Source organism: Papio anubis, chromosome 7 (assembly GCF_008728515.1).
Source record: "Papio anubis isolate 15944 chromosome 7, Panubis1.0, whole genome shotgun sequence".
NCBI classification, from domain to species: Eukaryota; Metazoa; Chordata; class Mammalia; order Primates; family Cercopithecidae; genus Papio; species Papio anubis.
In genome coordinates, this window is record NC_044982.1 from 54,693,902 (window position 1) to 54,719,171 (window position 25,270).

A 25,270-nucleotide genomic window follows, 5' to 3' on the forward strand; every position below is an offset into this window, starting at 1 on the left:
TGGGGTAAATTTTACATTTAATTTGATTATTGATATGGCTGGGTTTAAACGTACCGGTTTTCTATTTTTTTACTTGTCCTATCTGTTTTTGACCCTTTTTCCCTTTTTGTGTGCCTTCTTTTTAGTTTATCAATTTTTTTATTCTATTTTAACACTTATGCCTCTACTTATCTATTTATTATTTATTTATTTTGAGATGGAGTCTCGTTTATTTGCCCAGGCTGGAGTGCAATGTCACAGTCTTGGCTCACTGCAAGCTCTGCCTCCTGGGTTCATGCCCATTCTCCTGCCTCAGCCTCCTGAGTAGCTGGGACTACAGGTGCCTGCCACCACGCCCGGCTAATTTTTCTTTTTCTTTTTTTTTTTTTTAGTAGAGATGGGGTTTCACCGTATTAGCCAGGATGGTCTTGATTTCCTGACCTTGCGATCCTCCCACCTCAGCCTCCCAAAGTGCTGGGATTACAGGTGTGAGCCACTGTGCCCGGCTGCCTCTTTATTTCTAGTGGTTGTTCTAGAGTTTATAGTATACATCTTTAAACTATCATAGTCCATCTTTAAGTAATATTATACCATTTCAAATATAGCATAAGAAACCTACAACAGTATACTTTCATTTTTTTTTCTTTCTGCTATTGTGGTAAGACATTTTACTTTTTACATATGTCATAAACCCCACAATGCATTGTTTTTATTTTTGCTTTAAATAGTCGATTATTTTGTAAAGAGATTTAAAATATTTTTTAACTTTTGTATTTGCCCACAAGTTACCATTTCTGGGGCTCTTCATTCTTTGTGTGGATGTAGTTTTTTCATCTGGCTTTTTTTTTTCTTGGCCTCAAAGACTTTCATTAACATTCCTTGTGCAGCTCTGGTGTTGAATTCTTTCAGCTTTTGTACATGTGAAAAAGTTTTTATTTCATCTTTGTTTTTGAAAGAGATTTTTGCTAGGTATAAAATTCTAAGTGGGTAGCACTTTTCTTTCAATATTTAAAAAGGCTGGTTGCTTTTTAAGCTTTGTTAGGCAGGACCAGAGCAACCTCGAGCAACACCCTTGAGTCCTTTATGAGGTGTCCCGTGTATTCAGGGCTTTTTCATTCTACTTGGTGGGGACTGAAACTATTCTTGGTCCTACATGACCTCCAGGGATGGTTTTTCTCTTTTCTCCCAGTTCACTCCCTGCCTTGGTGCTTTCCTCATAGGTACTTACAGATCAGCACTGAGCAGAAGGCTGGAGAGGAACCTTCTGTGGATCTTCGGGGCCTTCCCCTTCACTCTGTAGAGCTCTCTCTTTCTCTGGTACCCTGCCCTGTGAACTCTGGCCACCTTGGCCTACCTAAATTCTCAACTCTGCCTTCTCAATTCAGGGAGACTGCTGGGACCCATTTAATTGCCTTCTGTCTGTGCTGTGGCCTGGGAGCTCTCAGGCTGTGAGACGAGGCATTGATCATGTTCACCTTGTTTAGTTTCCTTCTCTGGGGGCTACTCTACTGCTCTACCTATTGTCAAATGTCTAAAAAACATTTTTTTCATTCATATTTTTTCTGTTTTTAATTATTTAAGGTGGGAGGGTAAAAGTAATCCCCATCCTTCCATCATGGCTGAAATGTTTCATTTGGGATTTTGATTGGAATTGATGGGACAACTTGACACTTACATCATTCTTTCCTTTTAGGAATAGGGTATATCAATTTATTTCAGTCTTCTTTGAAATCCTCCAGTGCACTTTATGGTCTTACACATTCCTATTGATGTTGCATTTAAAGGCCCCAATACAGGCTCATTACCTTCTCTCTTAAAGCATGTTCTTCTTACTCTAGTAATTCAGCAAGGGTCTAGAGAAGACCCTGGGGACTCTGCTCCTTAGAGTAGCTTCTAGACCTATCCTCTTCCTCCCACCTCTGCAGGTCAGGAGAAAAGGGCCTGTTCTAGCTTACTCTTTCATGATGGCAGAGCAGCTTCAGCAGCTCTGGACTAGAGGGTATGGATGAGAAAACAGTGGATGAAGCTGCTTCATCTTGGCATGGCTTGCCTGAAGCTTTCTTCTACTGTTATCCATAGTAGGGCATGAATGTACTATGAGAAGTAAAACCAGAAGATTGAACTATTGGTCTACAGGGGGTGCTATCATCTCCATCTGGTTGTGGGGTCACTCCACCTACCTTATTTATGTTGTGGGCCTGCCTCTTTGACAGATGATTACTAATACACAGAAAAAAAAAAATCTCTAATAATATCTCTGGGTTGTACAGGCATTTATGGGCTAGTTAGGGAGGCTGGGGACGTGTGTTCTAAATGTCAACCAAGCAATTTAGAAGCAAATTTGGAACTGAGTCTTCCTAAGTTGGGAACTATCTGTTCTTATGAAATCTGTCTTGCAGTAATGACAGTAATAAATTGAGGAGCCCTCAGCGGATTGCAGTTGACACCAGATGGGTAAACACCCATCCTAAGTAATGAGTTGGTTAATTATAGCTGCGCCATGTTCATAGACCTTCAATTAATCTCTTGAGAATATATAACTTTATCCCCTACAATGGCTCATCTGAGCATCTGAGCAGGACTTCTCAGAGGTCAGGCTTCTCCATTAATTCAAAATACATGTCTTAAAAATCTAAGGGCTGGGTGGAATTTAACTTTCTTATTTTCATTATTCCTCTGTGTGGGGATCAGCTTGTATAAAGCAATAGAGAAATGACAAGGCAAATAGAAGAATGATAGGGAGGAGATTTTTAAATATTTTACTGTACTCACATTATCCCCACCCTCATACTCAGCCAAACAGTCATATGTAACACCCTGATCTCTAGAATGTGGGTGTATTCAGACTTTCTGAAATGGTGAGTTGACTGCCCCACTCAAACATTGGTCCACTCTCTGACAGCTTTATTGGCAAAAGAAAACGTCATTCTAACAAAATGCAATATACCTGGACACTTTGGAGACCCAGCCCATCCTAACTGTAGATCATACCAGTTCAGGAGCAGATAGCCTGGCTGGTCTGTATGGCTCGGGCTCATGTTACAGACCCATGGGTTGCAACCCTGATGCACATTAGCATCACTTGGGGAACCACCCTGAGACCAAATATATCAGAAGCTTTGGGCTGGGACCCAGGTTATACTGTTTTAAACTCTCTAGGTCATTCTAATGTCCAGTCAGGGTTGAGAACCGCTGCTATAGACTACAGCAGTTGTTGCCATTGTGCCAATTTTTAACATTCAACAAATTTATCAAGAGTGGATTTTAATTCATATTATAAAGCAGTACTTTAGTCTTCCCAAGGACTTTGCCAAGTAAGGGAAGATTGCCTGTTTCTCTGGTAGTAGTATTTAGTTTAGGAGATGACAACCTTCTGTTTGTGTGTAACACAGTCCCTTGGTTCTGCTTTTCAATCTTTTCCTTTTCTCTCTACCACACTGTCAATTCAGACCCTCATCACCTTCCAACTGTCTCCCCACCTTCTGTTAGCATTGCTCCCATTATTTCTCTCAAGCCCCAAACACACGTCTCTTCCTTTTATAGCTCCCTTCCATCCAGAAAAAAATCTCAGTGTTCTCATCTGGGTGTCCAAGGCTTTCATGGCTAGATTGGAGCGTGATTACTCAAGCCAAAAGGCCCCTTGAGGTTCTTTCAGGCCCTTGACTGACCACTGTTATTGCCACCTTCTAAGCCTTTGCCTGAATAGTTTGCCCCTTACTCCATCCTGCCGTAAGTCCCCATGCAAGTAAAGTTGTCTTTCCAGTAAAATCTTCTCTGATCTTCCTGCCTCCCATGCCCCACCTCCCAGGTCTTGACTGCCTCTTGGCCAGAGCAATGCCAGTGTAAGCCTTCTCTATGTCTGGCACACAGTAGATGCTCAAAAAACATAACCAAGTTAGCAAATAAATTTCATTTATCACACTATCAAAATTGGAGTCTGTCTTCCCTATTAGGTTCTGATCTTTCTTTAAGGGCAGTGGGTAACAAGGTATATACAGTTTAAAAAAAAAAAAAAAAGCAAGGCTTTTGGAGAAAAGTCTGGGTTTAAAACTCTGCTCTACCATTCACTAGCTGTAGAATCGTGGGCAGGTTTGTTTCCTCAGCTGTGAAATAGAGGTGACAGCTCCTCGAAGGGTTGTGAGGATTAGACATGGTGTGTGTGATATCAGACACATAGTAGGTACCAGATATTCTCTTTCCTGGACTCCAACTCACTTACAATTTACCAGATACTCTGCAAAATTCATGAGTAACACTCAACTAGAAAACTTGTTTTGGACTGTGTGAATCCAAATGGCTCTATTTCACGGAAGTTAAATGTTAGATTTGACAGCCCTCCTTTTTCCCACCTAGTCATCAGGGGCATACTAAACCATTCCGTTATCTGATCTTCCAAACAGTCCTTTGAATTATCATCTCCATTTTGTTGCCAAGAAAAGTGGAGCAAAGAGAAGGTAATGGATTTCCCTCCAGAAAGAGCTGGGGCTTTTCAGAATCCTCTTGACTGACTCTCAGCTCTGGGCTCTTTCCTTAATGCCACACTGCCCCTCATGTTCAGGCTTGTGAATGCATGCTTTTAAATGCAACCATTTGTTTATTTTATGATTAAAGCCAACAGTCCAATGATGACGGTTTTCAGGGTCTAAGTTAATTATTTTAATTAAAATATTTCTTTTTAAAGGAGAGTTTTTTTCAGCCCCATAATTTGGACTCAACAGTGGCTGACTACCACAACCTCCTGGAAGCTTGATTCCTTCACGTCTGCAACTAAGAATAGTACCTGCCTTATGGGGATATGAGCATTAAATGACTGAACACATGAACTCTGAATACACGTGAAACTGGGTCTGGCACATGGTAGTGCTCAGCATCAGCTATTACCATCATCACCACCAGGACTGTTTTGCTTGGAATTCTATCACATGGAATCTTGTTGTCCTTCACTGTGCTCCATTATGGCAAAGAACATGAAGAAAACACTGTCACTCCTTAGTGCTTCTTGCTGGAGAGCTCTAATAATCAAAAAGGCAATTTAAAGGCAAAAAAGTAACTTTATTGACTGCTAAACCTACCATGAAACATCTATAAGAAATAATTACAAAATAATGCGGGTTTTTTTTTTTACATACTTTTGGTATCATCTTGATATGATGATCCTTTCACAGAAAGGATTATTTACAGTTTATGTAGATATAAAGCTCACTGTTGCAAATACAAATGTAGATGTGCAGAGGCAATATACACCAAACGGGTATACTGACAAGCGATAGATGTGTAAGAAATGCAGAATAAATAACAGCTTTATAGTTTTCTTCTTTTTATTTTTAAAAACAATTTCCAAATACAAAATATGGATTATTCAAAGTGGATTTTTCATATACATATATATAATTCTGCTGCAAACAGTGGATCAAAAAGCAAAAGTGTTCTTAGCATGATTCATCTTTGAAAACCCATAGGACTATTCATAAATCCAATTAGAAAGAGCGTGTGCAAAACCACCAACAATGTCAGCAAAACCTTAAAGATCTGATTTTGGTTGAAGTAGAAAGAAAATAAAGTATAAAGCAGTACCTGTTTACAGTAATTAAATATGTTTTTTCTTTATCTTTCTTTCTTAAATATGTCTTTTTTTTTAATGTTTGCAAGAAACTCCAAGGGCTAAGGAAATGCACTGCATTATGATCTGGGCTCCTTAGAGTACAAACCTCACCAGGCTTAAGCATCATCCATAAGAAATGGTGGATTACTTAATGACTTGTAAGTAAAACAGTCATTAAATGATCCTTTCATACTTTAATCCTTTTATGCAGAGACTGAGATACCTCCATACATTCCAATATCTACAACTTTGGTTCTATTAAAGTATTTGATAAAAGCAAAATAATTTTGACCACAGAACTCTACGGAACTTTTTTTCCTTTTAAAGTGTCAGGTGAACCTAACGTGATGAGGCAATGTTGCCTACACATCCGCGACCCAACACGGGAGGGGCAGCACAGGCGGGGCATGTTCCAGCTCACCCTTTGTTGTAATAATACTGACTCCCAGCCATGGGTAACACTGCTTATGTTCCGCTGTACCCTACATCTATTTCGTTACCTGAAAACATAATTTTGTATAAAAATATGATTGTTTCTTTAGAAAATAATATATAGCTTTTTTAATAAAACCTGGCAGATAGAAAAAAATGGTATATCAAAATATGGTAAACAAATGTTGTAAAATACTAAATCATTAAAAATATCTTATAGAAAGACATTGTGCTATGAAGTTCTCTCCTGAAGTGTGAGCAACGTTTTTACTGTACATCAAAAGATAGATAAGTTCACTCCCCTGACTTGGTTTCATTATATATTGTAACAGCAGCACAGCAGGTAACTGTCTTAAAAATGGCCCTTTCTCATACACTACGTCTTCTGTACACTTTTACTTCAAAATTAACAAAAGACACCCCCAGGATGAGTGGTTTTCAACTCTGTTGCATATTAGCTCCATCTGGAGAACTTTAAAGGAAAAGGCAATTCTACCTGGGTCCCGCCACAAGAGAATGATGTACTCTGTCTGGTGGGAGACTCAGTCATTATTTCTTAAAAGCTCCCCTGCCAAATTCTGTTATACAATCAGTGCTGAGAATCATGGCCAAAGGCACATGAGGGAACAGTCATTCTGAACTCTACATGTATCAACTGATGTCTGCAGGTATCACTCACTCAGTGACACATTCTCAATCTTAAGGAATTCCATCTATAAAAGATAGTCATGGAAGCCAAAATGAAGACATAGTAAGCTTTAAACACATATAAACATACACAATCCCATGTATTTATATATGTATAATATATACATAGAGTATTTTGGTTAGGCAGAAACTAGCATTGCCATAATTTGTTCTTGATAATTAAACAAATAAAGCATCACCAAGCACCAACGTTTTCTAAGACATTTTCCACAGTTTTAACAGACACTGGTTTTGTAAACTCCACAGAATGCATTACAACATGAATATAATTCATCTGTTACTTGGATGTGGAACTCCACTGAATCCTGGAGCTTTCTGGAAGACCACAGAAGAGGACATGGCACTGAGCGGGGTGAAGGAGTCACAGACACCACAGCACGCACTTCTGGTTTTCTGCTTATTGCTTAATTCATGTCTTGACTGCACAGGTGCTTCTGTCACGTATGTATCTTTGGCTTGCTACAACCTCATGATTTTGACCACTCCATCAGTGTTCACTCTGGGACAGCCTCAGGGAGGAAGCAATGGGTATACAGAGCAACCGTCTCTCTGTTAAAAGAAGAGAGAATCTTCCCTCTTTCCTCTCCCAAACCATGAGCATTTTATGAGGGAATGGTGAAAAATTTACAAGCAAACAAATAAATCTAACATCATTCACGTGATAAAAAAGATGTGATGTTACATGTAACTGAACTAAAAAGCATCAGATGAGCAAACACACCACACTCCAATATTCTGAAGGCTTTGCAATCAGTAAAGCGCATTTCCTTATAAGGATCAGTGAACTTCCGGGCACTTGTCTTGCTGTACATTTTCTGTAGTTCTTTTACTTCTGTGTAATACTTAAAGTGCAGTTGTTCCAAGGCTTTTGTTTCCATCATCACAAATATTATAAAGAAAGAGCTATGTTTAGGGTGAAGAAGATATGGCACAAGTAATATGTAAAGAACCCATGACTTTCGCATCCTCTAGCAAACAGTAAGCTGCCTGTACAGCTGCACACAGACGGACTTTATACAACAAACTCTGGAACTTCATCATGAGTGAGATCCAGAGAAAAGTATTTGCTGGTTCTTTTGACTGGAAAAGCATCTTGGATGTTGATGCACTGCTGGGCCAAGCAACTGTTGCAATAGAGGCCTTCCTCATCCAGTTCATGGCCACATCCAAAGGTGTAACTCTGAGCAGTGTCCTGACACAGACCTGCAATGCGCAGGAAGTCTTTCTGGTAAAGTCGGATGTCATCAAGGCTCAAGCTGTGTCGATCGGTGGAGGTCTTTGGTTTCCGACATATAGTCTGCAAGATAAGGGAAGGTTGAAACAACTTTATAGACTAAAGGGAAAGGTTAGAATATCTGCCTTGTAAAGAGAGATGCCACAGAACCACAAAAGGTTAAGTAATCCTTACATGTTAGAAAGTGGTTTCCAATCTGTGGTTTCTGGGCCCTATGAGGAAATATATCATCACCACCACCTCCACCAGTAATAATAGCAGCTAACATTTACCGAGTAATTACTACGTTCCAGACCCTGACATAAATACTCGGCATGTATTAACTCATTCAATCTTCCTAACAGTCCTAGGAAGCAGGCACTATCATTCTCCTCATTTTACAGATAAATAATCCAAAACACAGAGGTGCAAATACAACAGAAATCCAACTATCCCTAGCATTTCAGAAATCAAGTAATTATCTTGAAATAAGGTCGTATAGGTAAAGACATGGTTTCTTTGTGTTTTTGGTTTTTTTTTTTTCCACTAGGATATGGCAATTCAATGTGGCAACACTTTTAGGCCAAGGTCTGTTATTATTTTAATAAGAAATGGGAAAATAAACCAATTATCAAGAAACACAGTTTTGCTCTTTAAAAGCCCAGAATTCTTGGGTTGAATATAAAGGGTCCTTGGTGCTGGGTCAGATACAGGGCGTTCTTGGTGCTGAAGAGGCTGGGAGGCAGGCACCAAGACTAAGTTCCCGAACATGGGGCTGGGGGCGGGGTTCTGCCAAATGCTGTACACAGCGGGGGGCAGACTTTTTTATTAACCCAAGAGGTGGTATTAGAAATAGGTTAAAAATGATTCCGATAATTACATGAATGGAAGGCATATAATAGGTCATTTAAGGAAACCAGGCATTATATCTTTAAATTTTGCTGCTTACCACCACAAAGGACAACCCTGTTAGAATAAGATACAATTTCTGCTAGAGGCAAAAGTTCCAGAAGCACGTTTTACTAGGAAGTGTCACATCTGAGTGACTCCTTGTGCCGATGCAGTCTTCCCAGGCTCCAATGGGATTTCACACATAGAATCATCTGGTCATCCCCACAGACTCTCAAGGAAGGCACACAATGTTCTCCCCACAGTGTGGGTGTGGAATCTGACTATCGGCTGTGTCCCAGAAACATCTCTTAAGAGTAGATTACTCATTGGAGTTTTCAGAAAAATATTTCATAAACATCATTTTCACATTATGGTTTCTTCAATGGAAGTAAGAGAAAGAAAAGACAAATGAGAAAAAAAGGGAGGAAAGAGGAGGAGAAAAGTAGGGGACAAGGACAGCCAGAATGCAAATGAGAAAAGAGAAACGTACACAGAAGGGAAAAAAACAAGACACAAAGAGAGCCCAAGAAAGAAAGGCAGGAGGGAGGATGTGCTCAGGAAGTAGGGCCATTAGTCACACATTACATCCAAATGCTGAAACCATTTCAGGGTATTTTATCTATATCGCTGGACATTTAATAGTTTAACCAATGATCACAGGTTGTCAAATGCTCTAGGCTCAGCATACTTTGAAAATTCAATCTGAATGGAATCACCAGAGTGTGGAAACATGTCTGCCAGAACACCCTGACAAAAAATATTCTTCTCCCAGGTTGAGGACAAGTAACACACACACAGACACGTGCACGTGCACACGTGGTTCGACGGAAGCCCGAGGACCAGAGGCTTCCCAACCATACAAAGTGTGAAGCAAAATATATAATTACCTAAGTAAAAATCAACTCAAAGATAAGCAGAACTAGCAAATAAGATGGAAATAAATTCAGAATAAAGCTAGAATGTATGTATCTAGGAAGGATCATTTCCTCAGGGTTTTTAATTTTTGCTCATCTGTATAAATGTAAGTATAAGTTACTACCTAAAATTTTCTATAACTTCATTTTCCTAATTGATATTTTTCAATTCCTTTAATACCTGTGGAAGAGAATCAGTACTCTGGCCACGAAGCTTAACAACCGTTTCTGAAGAGCTTGAGGTGGAAGACCCAATTTCTTTCACAATCAACCCTGAAATAAAACATAGAGATAGAAACAATAAATACTTCAAATTATTCAAGCCTCTTGCCATATATTCTGACATATTGCCATCAGGAATGAAAAATCAAATATTAACCATTACCAAAAAGTTTCACTGTGACTCTTTGGTGGCAGACAACCAGGACAGCCCACACTCTCTCTCATCTTACAGTAAATAGAGATTAATGAGTCAATGTAGAGTTAGAGTGTAGGAAGATGTTTAGAGTCTGAATTTTCTAAAACTTCTAATTAAGCTATTTATAATGACGTTACAGACAAGAAGCAAAGACTATTGGTGTAAAGCCGCCTCTTTACTGCATCTCATAAAGCTTCCCCTCCTCCCCTTTCTATATAGCAGCAACATTAAACTTAACCCTTACTGAACGCACACCTTCCAGATTTGGTTCGGCTTGGATGTATACTGGTGAATTGTAGGGGCTCTGGCCTCTGAAGTCAGACAGATCTGGCTGGATCCTGGCCCAGACAACTAATTAGCCATGTATCCTGGCCAGTTACTTAGCCTCCCAGTGTCTCAATCTCCTTCTCGTATAAAATCGGGCCAATAACAGCACCTGCCCGCTAGTTTTAATGACAATTACACAGTGAATGCATAAAAGGGTAAGGTACAGAGACTATACATGGATACACTCAGTTCACGGCAGCTCTTTTTGGGTGATGGGATACTTGGCACATACCTCCTGCAGCAGATCCCCCCGGTAGGAGACAAACTGGGAGGCCATAGTGAAAATTCAGTACTGGGTCTTTAAGAACAACAGAGCCCCTAACCTAACCACCTGAGCACTCAGTGGAAACCCACAAAAATTTCAGAAGCAGAAATCCAGGGCTGACATTTCCCTACGTGACCGGCATATGAGTGAAGCATTGAGTAGAAACATGTCTCAGAAGTTAAAATTACCAATAAGAACTAGAAGTATAAGTGAACACCGCTGAAATTTTTCTTGCCAATGAATGAAGCAAGTGTACTACAGGTCAAACCCTAGATCCATAAAGCCAAATGGCTTCTTAAAAAAACAAAAACAAAAACAAAAACCCTTAAGTAATGTGATTCTTATTCAACTACTGCTAGTAGTCTACAGAATGACTTGTGTTCTATCCCTTAACTCTTTAGAAACATCTCATAATGACTCAGGGTCTAGCATATGCCATAAATATATTAAGCATTCAATAATTAGTTCAATTGAAACATGAAATATGAAGACATTCCTGGTTTACAAGTAGACACTTTAAAAACTCAGGGGATACTCATGTTTTAGGGTTTAGTACAAATTGCTTTAGGAGAGGATCTAGAATGATCTTTATCTTCTAAAGAGCATTAAACCTTTAAACAAATCATCATAGAGACATGTGGACTTGTGCACTGGTTGGCAAATGGCATGGTTCCTTTTGAATTTCCTGGTAAATGTGCCCATGGCTATCATGCCTGTAAAGAGTCTTCTCCAAATCCAGATCCACCACTGAAAAAGTAAGTACCAAGCTGGTGCTCAAAACACTTAACCAACTCCTATCACACTCTATAAGAATGAAAGACAGAGTGGTATACTTCATCACTACTCAATCTTAGCTGAGTGTTCTTTTTTCTTTTGGAAAGATATGGAACGCTTCACAAATTTGCATGTCATCCTTGCAGAGGGGCCATGCTAATCTTCTCTGTATCACTGCAACTTTAGTGTATGTGCTGCCAGGGCGAGTACTTAGCTGAATGTTTTATAAGCAATGTTTAACTGCTCAGATTATAGAGAATTTAGAAAACTAAGATGACATAAGAAAGAAAATAAAATCATCTATATCTATAAACCTAACATCCAAAGAAAAGGCTATTAACAGTTTTATGTTTTTTAAATACACAGATAAATATGCTTGTTTTTAATTAGATCACATTTTATATAATTTTTACTGTTTACCATAACTATCCTTCTTATGTTATTTTGTTTGAAAAATCTCAAATTTAATGGTTATATACCATATGAATAATGAATATGGTATAATTTAACCACTTGTTTTTTTTTTTTTTGACAGAGTCTCACTCTGTTGCCCAGGATGGAGTACAGTGACGTGGTCTTGGCTCACTGCAACCTCTGCCTCCTGGGTTCAAGTGATTCTCCTGCCCCAGTCACCCTTGCAGCTGGGATTACAGGCCTGCGGCTGATTTTTTTTTTTTTTTTTGTATCTTAATAGAGATGGGGTTTCAACATGTTGGCCAGGCTGGTCTCCAATTCCTGACCTCAGGTGATCTACCCACCTCAGCCTCCCAAAGGCTGGGATTATAGGCGTTGAGCCACCGCACCTGGCCTTACCACTCATTCTTTCATTATTTGTATAACATTTCAATAAACATTTTTGATATATAAATTTTCTTAAACAGCCAGACTTTTTACTTATATTTTATCTCTATTTAAAATTAACAGTCTTATAAAAATTAAATGCAGAAATATATAAATGCAAAGTCCAGGTCAGCTTCCCTCATACCTCCCTTCCCAGAGACACTGTGGCATACACTGTTTTTAGACCATTTCCTTTCCACAAACATATATACATAGAGCTATATACATGGACCTATAATGTGCATATAATTGTGAATTTAGATTTAATTTAAATTAAAATGTAATTGTAAAGAGAAAATTCAATATCATAAAGTAAATGGGCAAAAAGGGGCAAAGTTTGGTATATGAACTCTAAGCATGTTTAGAGTAAGCAGCCTAATGAGTCAGCGCTGGTCAGAGAGATGATTCTCTGCAGCCACAGGCAGGTCTGGGAAGCCAGGGTTCTGTCGGGTTAGCAAACAGAATCCTGAAATAAAAGATGTCTCCTGCTCTTGAAGACTAAGTGCCAGGATGGTAGTGACTGTGTATTGCTCTGGTTCCTCTCTGATTTCCAATGCCTGGCACCTGGAGGAAGAGACTCAATGAACATCAGGAGGTATGGATCTGCCAGAGCAGGGACAGGCTACCCCAGTCAGGCCCTTCATTCAATGAAAGCTGGAAGGGGCCATTTCAATAGTGCTCGTTCCTGAGGCATATTTCTCTAAAGAACGGACTGATTCATGATGTGTGACAAAAGCAGTTAGATGTGACTGATGTCTATAAACAAAACTCATACTGCTGCCATTTTTTAAAGATAGTATCTTACATGTGACAGAAATATATACTGTGTATTATATAACTATAATAGGATTAGAGTGAATGCATGTTTTCTAGAAGAATTCATACAAATACGGAATTTAAGAGTGTCTTTTTAGATCAACCTGTTTTGACATTTGTCCTCCCAGACTCCTCTACCAGTATAACACAGTGGGGAAACAACAACAACAAACAAAGACCTGGAGGCCTGCTTCTGTTTCTAGCCATGCAGGATTTGTCCTCTTTGAACTATAGGTTAACTCATCTGTAAAAAGGAGGCCAGACTGAAGGGGTCTACAAGGCCTTCCAGATACATTACATGATTCTCGACACAGCATAACATAAAGAGAACCCTATTGCACAACTACCTTTTGTCCAAAGCATGGGGCAGAAAACGTTAATTCCCAATCCTGGGTGTTTCTCCTCTTCCCTTCCTTCCACAGAAGGCACAGGATCCTGCAGTTTACAATACTGACCTGAAGAGCCTCTTAGTGCAGTCCAGTCTCTGATCGAGAGCCCCCAGCTCACCCTTTCTATTTTCTGAGGCACGTGTTTTTCAGTCCTGGATAACCCGCTGCCAAGGAAGAATAACTTCCTGTAAGAGCTCACCCGAGTGTCCGTTCAGCTTCCGTGACATGAGCATGTCCTCCGTGATGTAGATGCACATGTCTGGGCTGACTTCCAGAGGCTCTTCATTCATCTGCTCCAGATCCCGGGGGTCATCAACCAACATCTCTATTTCTGACACAGAAGAAGGAAACGACAGTTAATAACAAAAAGGGAAATGACCATCATAATATACGACCATATTTTGAGGGTGGCTATGTAATTATTCATATTTGAAAATAAATTTGCTAATGAGACTCCAATAGGAAACTCCAGAGACCATTTTCAACAGGTGCTACTCTCTCTCTCTTTCTGAGACGAAGTCTCACTCTGTCACCAGGCTGGAGTGCAGTGGTGTGATCTCCACTCACTGCAACCTCCACCTCCTGGATTCAAGCGATTCTCCTGCCTTAGCCTCCCAAGTAGCTGCGATTACAGGCACATGCCACCATGCCCAGCTAATTTTTGTATTTCTAGCAGAGATGAGGTTTCACCATGTTGGCCAGAATGGTCTTGATCTCTTGACTTCGTGATCCGCCTGCCTCGGCCTCCCAAAGTGCTGGGATTACAAGCGTGAGCCACCGCGCCCAGCCTACTTGTTCTTTCTTACAGGACTGCTGCATCACCTACATATTTTCTAATACTATAATTTGCCAATTATTCTGTATTTTTTTAAGAAGAAAAACTACACTACCTTGCTGCAATGACAAAGGGCAAACCGAAACTGATGGGCCCTTTGCCTGATGCCAAAGCAAGGCTCACTGACACAGGCAGATGAGCAGTTCACAAAGCCCCCATGTCCATAGCTGCCTACTCTCAAGGGCACTCAGTGACTTGAGATCCACACAAATTCTACAGAAACCAAACAGACGGTCTGCACTTTTCTTCAACTGAGTCTATCGTTTCCCTTAAGCCTGAATGCTACAGCACTTATTTGAGAGGGGAAAATAATATAAAAGAGGGCCACAAATGTTAAATTTGGCTGAGATAAGCCATAGGATTCATCTTATCTCCTTAACACACAGTAAGTTCCTATCAGCCAGGTGCTATATTTCTTTTATCCTCTCTATAGTTCTGGTTACATGGGAGGCGCTTAAGAAAAACATTACTAAGTAACTCAATGGTGTGGACTCCAATTTTTATTTTGTGGGGGAGGTCCAGAAGTTCAAGATGTTTCTGTCACCATCACTGCACTTCACTGTGTCGTCCTAACTACTGTTTTATTTAATCTGGGAATTAGAAATACAGACACAATGGCTGCAGGACTAATCTCCAATCTACTTCATAGAAACAGCTAAGACTTTGAGTCCACAACCATCCAATCTTGTGGCCGCAAAGGATCACAACTAGAGGGATGTTTTGTTCACAGCCAAACACAAGCAGTTCAACCAAGTCACTGGGGAAGACAAGACACCTCTTCCACCGTATTACTACTGCCTAACGTTGCTCTCCAGACACCAGCTCTGTAGAACCAATGCTTGAAAAAACTGGGAGACTAAACAGAGAGCCAGTGAGGACAGTACTGTTACCATCGTCCTGCGAGTCCTCTTCCAGCCGGTCTTTGCCGCCACTCTCCACCCCTGAGGTGTGGGAGCTGCCATGACTGGTCATTGAGCTGCAGGTTTTCAGCTTGCGGTGGATGGCACTGCTGGAGTAGCTGTCTTCTGGCCCCGTGTCCCGGGGCTTGGTGTCTGCCTCAATGCCCGAGGTGTGGGAACTGCTGTGGCTGGTGGTGGAATGACGGGACAGGCGCTTGTGCTTCATGCTGCCCGCGCTGCTCCCGCTGGCCCGCGATCGTTTTTCCAGCTGGTCCATGTCGAGGTCCAGGTTGTCACTGATGTAAGATTCCCGGTACTGCTTCTTCTCTGTGTGGTGGGGAACACAGCTCATTATTACATCAACCAAGACAGAAGGAACGGCTGGTGAGCTTAAGTGACTCATCAGGCCAAGAACAAGGATAACTTGAAGTTCAGAATCTAGTGACTGGAAAGTAGTAATAATTTAGATAGGAATTTGACTTCAGAAGACTGAAAAATGACTAAAAACCAGTGCAACAGATTTGAGGGGGATATTTAAATTACTCAGTTTTTTAAAAGATTCAAGCAGTATAAGAAGAGCGGTATTTAAAGCGTAGTTACAGACCACTTCTTGTCTGCAAATTTATTGGTCCACAGTGAAATAAGTTCAGTGAGTGATATGAACATTTAGAAACTTCCAGAGCTTTGTGACATTGCCATGACAGCCACCAATGTGATTTTGTATTTTGCAAAAGTATCCACAGCATATTAAATGTTTTAAAAATCTGGCCCTTTTCTGCAGATAATTTCAGAAGCACTGCTCTAGAAGACTACTTAATAAATATAATTATGCTAATTGCCATTCATTTTATTTGTTCATCTGTTCAATTTGTTCCATTGTTAGCTTAGCTCTAGCTGTTGAATACAATTTAATATAAAACTATTCTTCTGAGAATTTCTTGTGAAGATTCTAAAATTTGGATTTTCATTAATATAAGATTGATTTTCTCCACTTAGGCTGAATTAGTGAGGTTTTATCATCTACTTAGAAAATACCAGTAATCACTACTGGTTTGATGATTTCCAACTCTGACTGGTAAAGCTGTTCTTTGATTTAACATGTCAGTGCTGTTCTTGAACGCAATCAAAAACACAACACTGTAAAGTCTCTTTTATTACATACTAAACTAACCATTCCATTAAGGCACAAAGTTACAACCCAGCTGCCAGTTACAACTTGACTGACACAAAAATATTATTTTTGTCTTTTAGGTCAGAAATGTAAAACAAGGAAGAAGTTTAGATTCCTTGCCTTTTTAATACTGGTGAGAAATAATACAATACAACAATGTCAAAAAGGGAGAGTGTACTTGGGGACTGTTAAGTTGATCTAATTTTAGAAACTGCTAACTAGTAGACTAATTGGGTTCTCAGGGGCCTGTTAATGGATTTGAATTGTCTTGTTTCTTGGTTAAGTGAAAATACTTGCATGCCTGATGTCTGAATCCAGCTCAGAAGTATAATCATCACAGGGTCCCCAGAGAGAAAATGGGCAGCAGGAGAAAGAAAAGATGCGCCTTCTAGGATGCAAAACGCAAAAAAATGCTTGGAGAAGGCTATGTGCACATTTCCAGGTTCCAGCCCATTCACATCTTTCTAAGGAACTGGCTGAAACACAAAGATGAGTATGTGCTGCTACACAGAAAGCAGGCTGAAACCAGACACCAGAGCTCCACACACACATCATCACAACAAAAATGCATCCAGGGACAACTTGTCATTCAGGGAGCAGACTGGGGCCTAACAATCCCCATCTTCTGAATCAGCAGGTGTGAGATGAAGGTGCACAGCCAAAGCAGTTTGCAAAAATTACCGTAGTTCCTATTCACTGTGGTTTCACAGTAATAGCCATGTGGCCCTTGGATGAGTGGTAAGTGAAGAGAAAAAAGTAAAAGTCTGTAAGTTGTTGGAGTTCCATTGTTCTAAAATAATTAGGAACTGTGGACCTAATAATTTAAAAGCTTTTCTGCATCTTTACATATAGCCTTTTTACTCCCAACTTCCTGATAGAGGTCAGTATGGTTCCTCTATACTCGCTAGTATACTAATGAGTATACAAGTACTTGCCAGCCTGTTTTCTAACTATTCCTGACTACATGTTAGCATGGCTTGGGTGTTCCACATGGCTGGCTTCTGTTCCCTCCCTAGTGCTGTATCACACCCTTTCTAGACATTTAAGAAGCTTCACACCGTTCAGTTACAAACTGAGAGAAACATTAAATAATTCTGAAATGTTGTCTAAGAAATGTAAAATGCAGCCTCTCATCCACCTAATAATCACTGGTGTCAACAGTACAGATCATCAATATGCCTGTGCTCTTTTTACTCCCTCTGTTGTAAAAGATCAGAGACAATGAGGTTTTTCATACACTATTTTAGAAAATAATGCAGTAAATGTGACTACTTATTCCTAAGAATAAGCTCCAGCTCTTGAATAAAGTTAGGCTTAAACATTTTTTTTAATGATGCGAGGCATGTTTTTCTTTCTCTTCTAAACCCTATAGAAAAATCCTTGTGATCATTTTCTACTAAAATGCTAACATAGTGTTTCAGACAAAGTGACACTAAATAAAATTAAGAAAAACACAGACTCTTTTTATACTGTTTTTTGCTAAACTAATGCCCAAAAAAGGGCTTTTCATGTTAAAATGACAGAGCCCTTAAATGGGGGTGAGATCATTGGATTCAGGCCAAAGCTGACCCAGAGAAACTTAATTTCAGGCCGTTTTCAGACCTGAAAAACCTCTAAGTAGAAGAAACTAAGTATGTGTCATTCCTTCATTCCTCTACTGCTATGGTTTGAATATCTGTTCCCTCCTAAACTCAGGTTGAAATCTAATTGCTATCATAAATCATATGCATCATATATCATAGTAGTAAGATGTGGGAGTTTAAAGAGATGATTAGATCATGAGAGATCTGCTTTTGTGAATGGGTTAGTGCCATTATTGCAGCAGTGGGTTCATTATGAGAGGGGGAGCTTGGCCCCCTTTTACTCTTTCTCACCCTCTCTTTGCCCTTCCACCTTCCACCATGGGATGAAGTAACAAGAAGGCCCTCGGTAGATGCTGGCTCCTCAATCCTGGACTTCCCAGCCTCTAGAACTGTGAGGAAATAAACTTCTGTTCTTTAGAACTTACCTAGTCTGTGGTCTTTTGTTACAGCAGCACAAAACAAACTAAGACACCTACTCACTTCAGCCTCCAAATATACTTGGTACTATGGTTGGCAATGAACAAAGCTCTCTTTGAAAACTCAAAATTCTTTGTAATTTTTACCTTAGAACCTATAGATGAAGGCCATTAATTCTTTTAGGCTCTAAAGGGATCTCTTAAGGTCATCTGAACAAAAAATATACTAAAATGCTGCAGGCAGAAGAAAGCTAATAGAACAAATCACCTTCTCAAGGTGTCATGTTAGACGTTGAGGAATGAAGCTGACTTGGCAAATTATGGGCTCTGCACCTAATTATGTCACCTATTCTCACAGGTTCTCCTGCTTCTTCATCCTCTTCCTGCCCCCATCTGAATTCCTTTTAATATTCATGTCAGCATAGGAGAGAGAGATCTGTTACACTGATGAGTTATGGTGGGGAAGAACTGGCAGTCTAGCAGCAGCGGAAGCCAATACACCTGACAGTTATACCAATTCTCTCTGAAGACACATGCAGTCTGTGGCAGACAGTGAGGAATGATTCATGTTCTAATCGCTACTAAATTACAAGAGAATTGCCAAACTGGGTCTCATTGGGATTGAGAGAGAATTTTTGAGTGAAATCAATTAGAAGCACAAACTTCTATAAGGTCTTTTGTTTATTTAAGAAAGGATGGGTATTTGTCTTGTTTCTACAGGAAAGATGAGGTCTGAGGTGTCAAAACTTGTCTCAGACATGAACCTAAAATATGAATCTTCACCCTGATATTCACACAAAAACACCGAATCCAATCTAATCAAATTACTGTTAGATATTACTACAATTTGTAAAACTAATTTTTGCAAAAAAAATCTTTGAAAGCATAAACAAAACCCCAAAGCATTTAAAAAAAAAATAACAAAAGAACAAAAACCAAAAATCCAAATACGTAATGCAGTAGTTTTGAGGATTAGGGTTGGGGTGTGTTAAATGGAGGAAATCCAGGGTGCCACAACTCAAGATAAAAGGCTATCAGATTAATGTTGTAAAGTTGAAGCTAGATGTTACAGACCCTTAACACTGCCTTCTTTCCCACCCTGACTTGCTCCCCTTTTCAGGGCCCAGTACTCTGAGGCCCCAGATAGACTGCTTTATTTCATCTGCATCTCAGCAAAGCCCCCAAAGGACTAGCTGACTTCCCTCTCCTTTGTTTGGCATTCTTGCTAGACCAGACCTGGGGGCCTCCCAGTTGTCAATCGGAGGCTGGAGACACATCTGTGACCCACCTTTATTATCACTCTAACCCTAAGAAAGAATCACATTGGAAAGAATTCCAGACCACCTGTGGATAATAGCACTAAGGTGGGTCAGTGTACATACAAAGCTCTAAAATGCAGATAAAATCGGAGTTGCAGATAAACCCTTGCCCTGTGCCTTTATAGGTGGCTTTTTGCAAGGATTTTCAAGTCAGGCATGGGAAAACCTTAGAGACTGTACTTGAGAGATAGCTAAATGGAGTCACCTCAGATATTCTGAATAGGTGCTACGGTAGGTGGGGCTCAAGCCTAACCCTTTGCCTTCTGGAAATACTGAGATGTAAATAGTAATGCTGCTCTCAATCTGGAGAGTCCCAGTCCCAAAATCCAATTCTGTAGGAGTTCAAAACCCCCATTCAGAGTAAGAGGCCATGGGTGGCAAAGGTACAATGTGCTTCCACGCCCCAGACCCTGGGATACCTTCGTTTTCCTCCAGCTTCCGGATATGGCGCAGGACAGGCTGCAGATTCATATAGAGGCGGTGGCTGTTGCTCAGAAGTTGCAGGAGGTGTCTGGAGCGCATGGGGCACCCTGTGTAGTATATGAGCTTCCGGGCTGAAGGCAAGCCATCTGGCAAAATCTCAAATTTCTTACCCTTTGGAAGGAAACCATGAATCAAATTCAGGAAAAAAAATCTCTGATTTGCCAAAATCCTCTTTGTTTTCTATTTAGTAAGGAAGATTATAGATTCTGAAATGTATAAAGTTTCATTTAAAATTCCTTGTGGGATAAATTATTGTTTTCCCTTTCAAAAATGTCATAGGACAGGGGATGACCAGAAATTCAGGAAAGCATCTGGCCACAAGGGTCTGTCAGTAAACACTCACTATCCCAAACAGCTGAGGAGTGTCTTTGGTTTCTCTGGCTGGTCAGGTTATTTGTATAATGGAGAAGAGAAGGGTCCATCATAAAAGAACCATCAAATGTAATCCCAACACCCTAACGCAGCAACAAGGCGACCAATTCTAAAAAAGACTAATGTATTCAAATATTTATTGAATACTTAATATGGACCAAACACCTTCCTAGGCACTGACAAAAAAAACCAAATAGGCAGTGAATATGACAGACAAGGTTCCCACCCTCACGGAGCTACATATCCCAGCAGGAGAAAGAAACACACAAAATAATTACAGTTTATGATAAATTCTTGGAAATAAATAAATAAGGAGTTATATAGTGAACAATACAGGATACCTATTTAGGGTTTAGAAGAAATGGAAAACTTCCCTAGCTGGACATAGAGAGAGCTGGTAGTTGGAGGGATGAGATGGGAAAGAACAAGAACAGCTATCAGTAGAGATACAAGGAATCTCCTTCTTCAAGTTCGTGATCACTAAGATAAAGTCCTAAGTTGAGGGCAAGGCTTTGACAAAGTTTCTTACAGTTATGGGATATTATGAACTCTTTCAACTTTCCTAATAATGAATGGGGCAGCTGAAATACAAAAAAGAGTAATTCAGATATAATGATTCTCAGCCAGAGGGAGGAGGTAAAGCAAGGACGGAGCATATTCTAACTACACACTGAAAGTCTGTACGGAGCAGTATGGGCTTGTGTAGCCCAGATAGGGATAAGGTGGAGGTGTTTTGTTTTTTTTAAATCTCTGAGCTTTCCCTCATTTTTTTTTTTTTTTTTTTTTTTTTGAGACAGAGTCTCGCTCTGTGGCCCAGGCTGGAGTGCAGTGGCGCGATCTCGGCTCACTGCAAGCTCCGCCTCCCGGGTTCACGCCATTCTCCTGCCTCAGCCTCCCGAGTAGCTGGGACTACAGGCGCCCACAACCGCGCCCGGCTAATTTTTTGTATTTTTAGTAGAGACGGGGTTTCACCGTGGTCTCGATCTCCTGACCTTGTGATCCGCCCGCCTCGGCCTCCCAAAGTGCTGGGATTACAGGCGTGAGCCACCGCGCCCGGCCAGCTTTCCCTCATTTTAAAGGAACTACCAGTGGATCCCAATACTGAAATAGTAACAACTGACATTTTTTGAGCACTAAGCATGTATCCACTCATTTGATCCTCACAGCAAGTCAAGGGAGAGAGTTAATTATCCACATTTTAGAATGAAAGCAAGGCACAGAGTTTATGTAACTTGCTCAAGGTCATACAGCTAGACAGGGCTGAGTTGGCTGCACGAAGCATCATCTGAGAAACTTGTCAAAATAGATTCCTCATCTCTACTCCACACCCCCTGAGTCAAAAATCTCCCAGAGGAGGAGGATGAGGCAAAAAAGGTCCTCGGATAAGGGCAATACACAAATAGATTCAGTAAGCACCAAGTCCAAGACCCTAAAAAACCCTCAATTTCATAAATGTACTTTATTATAACTTAATTTGGGACATGAAAGGGGCAAGTGGGTCTTAATTCGCTCATTTTCAAACAGCTCAGATCCTTTCACAATTAGCTTGAAACAAAAAAGAGCCAGTTAGGAGGAGACAGGTTAGGCCCCGTGTAAGTATAAGTAAAGTGAAATCAGATTGAATTGTGCCCAAGTAATTAAAGTAATGTGAAGTCAGAAACAAATCTTTTGACTTACAGGGCAGTGTGGAGTCAATGCCCACATTCTATTTGCAATATAGCCCTTTATTTACATAGGCCATCTTTCTTACAGGAGAGAAGCCCATGTCTACAAACCCTTATCTTCCTTTCTTCACGTATTTTTTTCAGTAATTTCTGAACAAAGCAGAATTATGAATTTTTTTTTTTTTTTTTTTTTTTGAGACGGAGTTGTGCTCTTGTTGCCCAGGCTGGAGTGCAATGGTGTGGTCTCGGCTCACTGCAACCTTCGCCTCTCAGGTTTGAGCGATTCTCATGCCTCAGTCTCCCGGGTAGCTGGGATTACAAGTGCCCACCACCATGCCCAAATAATTTTTGTATTTTTAGTAGAGACAGGATTTCACCATGTTGGCCAAGCTGGTCTCGAACTCCTGACCTCTGGTGATCTGCTCACCTTGACCTCCCAAAGTGCTGGGATTACAGGATTGAGCCACTGTGCCCAGCCAGAACTATGACTTTTTATGACCAAATATACACATTTCTAATTCTTTGAAACCTACCAAAAAAATAGATATAACTGGCAAAGAGAGAAATATTTGGGAAAAATCAAGGCGTTGCTCTAACAAAAGAAAATGTATCATTCTCAATATTGTAAGAGTATCTTTCCCGTTAAGAACTGTAGACCTCTCTTTAAAATAATGAGTTTTAAATAGTCAAATATTAATATAAACCTCTTTTTATATAATTCTTTATTCTTTGTTCAAAAGAGGTAACTTTCAAAAGAACTGGCTAACCTCTACATGAAATATCTTCTGCAACTAGAATAACTTAGGGACATGTGCTAGGGACCAAACACAAATTAAAATTACTAACTTCTTTTGCTATAAGATTATTCACTATAAGATTCTTTGATTTTAATTTCACCACTGATATGCGTGACAACGGAATATATAGCACATGCATTAAAATACAAGAAAGCCAATTATCTTCAGTGTCAACTTCTTAAAAATTGCAGCTTTTGTGCCTAAGACAATATTGTTTAAAAACAAAAAAATTAAAAACCACAAAAATAAGTAATTAATGGGACTTTTCTTTTAAGCCAGTTATTTTAAACTTACCACAAACACCAATTTTCCAACATTTGTCCAGGGGAAATCATAAAGTAATTGTTTCTCTTCATCTAAATTCTGTGAAAAGAATATGCATATGGATAATGGGAAAAATGATACTGTAAACTGGCTCTAACTTCTTTCCCTGAAAACCAAAACACAGTAATTAAAATCTGAAAAAAGCCCCCATATCTCTTTGGAGAAACACAGACAGTAATTAAGAGATTTCGTGATAACGATTCTGTGGCTTTTGGTTCCTGTGTGACTGTATTAACTAACCCTTTTAAGGCAATCTTTTCCCTTCTGGCGTATGCCTAAATTTAAATAAAAAGTCCAAAGGACCCAGGCATTCAAGAGATGCAGTAAGGTGCTCAGACTTTCATAATTGGATATTTTGCCTACGCCAAAGATAAGACATGCTTTTACTTTCCTGTGTCTTGCAGAGAGAGGTATCTGTCTCCCTTTTTGATGGCTGCAGGATAACACTGTCCCACCTGCTAAAGTTACTACTTATTTAAGGGGTAAGTTTTATCACAAAAGTGTAACGGAAATTAAAATGTCTGGTCAGGTACAGTATCAAAATGTTGCTTTTCTTTCCACTTACAAATGCTCCAAAGGATAAAAGAATATCTAGAAACAAAGACAAACAGAAATGTTTGGATATTAATGATCTGTTAGTGATGAACCTGGGCTAATCTTTGGCTTACTGTTTTCTGTTATAGAGGACTTATTACTGTCAACAATAGGGCTGAGTCACTTCATCCATCCTACATCATCCACATCTGTGCTAGACAAATAGGAAATGACCAGCCAGTGGCCCAAAATGAACTACTGAAGCTATGGCAGGACCACAGAGGCATGCTGTAAACATAAGACATGGCCGACAGCATTTGACACTTAATTCTCATTTACTAACCTGAAAAATCTGTATTCCCCGCATGGTCAATCCAAGAGTCAGTGAAGCTTCAATTTCCCTTTTATCCTGTAGGAATAGAATTTTATAGAAAATTAAATGTTTCTATATATTTTTTCTACAGTGGACAATTTAGCACCAAAGAAACATTTCAGGATTGAAATTCAGGACTGAAAAGTTTTGAACTTAAAATAACTTTGCTCAAGGCTTTCCACATACCTAGTTTCCTACAAGAATTAAGAAAACCATGGGCACATATTAAATCAAGAATGGTATATTCTACTTTTTAAATTTCTGAGATTTCAAAGGTTTAGTGTTTTTACTATATTACATACACTTTTGTATCTGACAATATTCTAAACACTTGTTATTGAAAACTCCAGTAAACAAGGCTATTTTTGCTGCTTTTGCATCATTTGATTTTTTTAATCTTCTATCTCATAATTACTCTGTTCTCAGATGTTAGAATCTTAAATCTAATGTAATAGTTATACTCTGAGATGCATAAGACTGTGTGTGTTTAAAACTGGGCACATCTTCCAGCTCTTAAGTCAAAATTAGGGGCAAGTGACCAAATATTTAAGGCTCTCTCATGAGGATAATAAAGTTGTACAAGCTTTGTATTCAGTTAGTTTGGAAATACTTATTTTTAAGAAGTTCAATGATCACTCGCCAATATGATACACAGTCTACCAGCTAAACCATAAACTGTAGAAAATAAACTACAACAAGCATAAGGGAAAAAGAAACTCCACAATTAAAAATGTACTTTAAAATTCAGCCACATCCTTTAAGTGTTCAACTGTAATAAGTATATATAGTGTATAAAGTTCAAAATAGAAGAGAAATGAAATTACTAAGTAAATATTCTCATTATGAGATTTCTCAACAAACACAATGAATATGCAGATCTTTTTAAGCTTAGTGCCAGTTTCCCCAGGAACATGGGATGAAATATTTTTACA

At 39.5% G+C, this 25,270-nt stretch overlaps 1 protein-coding gene and 1 non-coding gene across 10 annotated transcripts in view; both read right to left on the reverse strand.

The window, feature by feature from the left end:
- Positions 1–5,010: 5,010 nt before the first annotated feature.
- FRMD6 (FERM domain containing 6) overlaps positions 5,011–25,270 on the reverse strand; it is a 79,398-nt gene continuing 59,138 nt past the window's right edge. For all 9 annotated transcript variants that reach the window (XM_003901788.2, XM_003901789.3, XM_031668110.1 and 6 more), the window contains 7 exons: positions 24,309–24,374; positions 23,402–23,470; positions 20,211–20,385; positions 15,294–15,629; positions 13,768–13,899; positions 9,921–10,012; positions 5,011–8,018 (listed from right to left, as the gene is read on the reverse strand). In XM_003901788.2, coding sequence (XP_003901837.1) covers positions 7,734–8,018; positions 9,921–10,012; positions 13,768–13,899; positions 15,294–15,629; positions 20,211–20,385; positions 23,402–23,470; positions 24,309–24,374 — 1,155 coding nt within the window. In that variant the 3' untranslated portion in view covers positions 5,011–7,733. The remainder of the gene's footprint in view (positions 8,019–9,920; positions 10,013–13,767; positions 13,900–15,293; positions 15,630–20,210; positions 20,386–23,401; positions 23,471–24,308; positions 24,375–25,270) is intronic.
- On the reverse strand, positions 11,627–11,733 carry LOC116275997. The gene has a single exon (XR_004185461.1). It is a non-coding gene; the product is annotated as a U6 spliceosomal RNA (small nuclear RNA).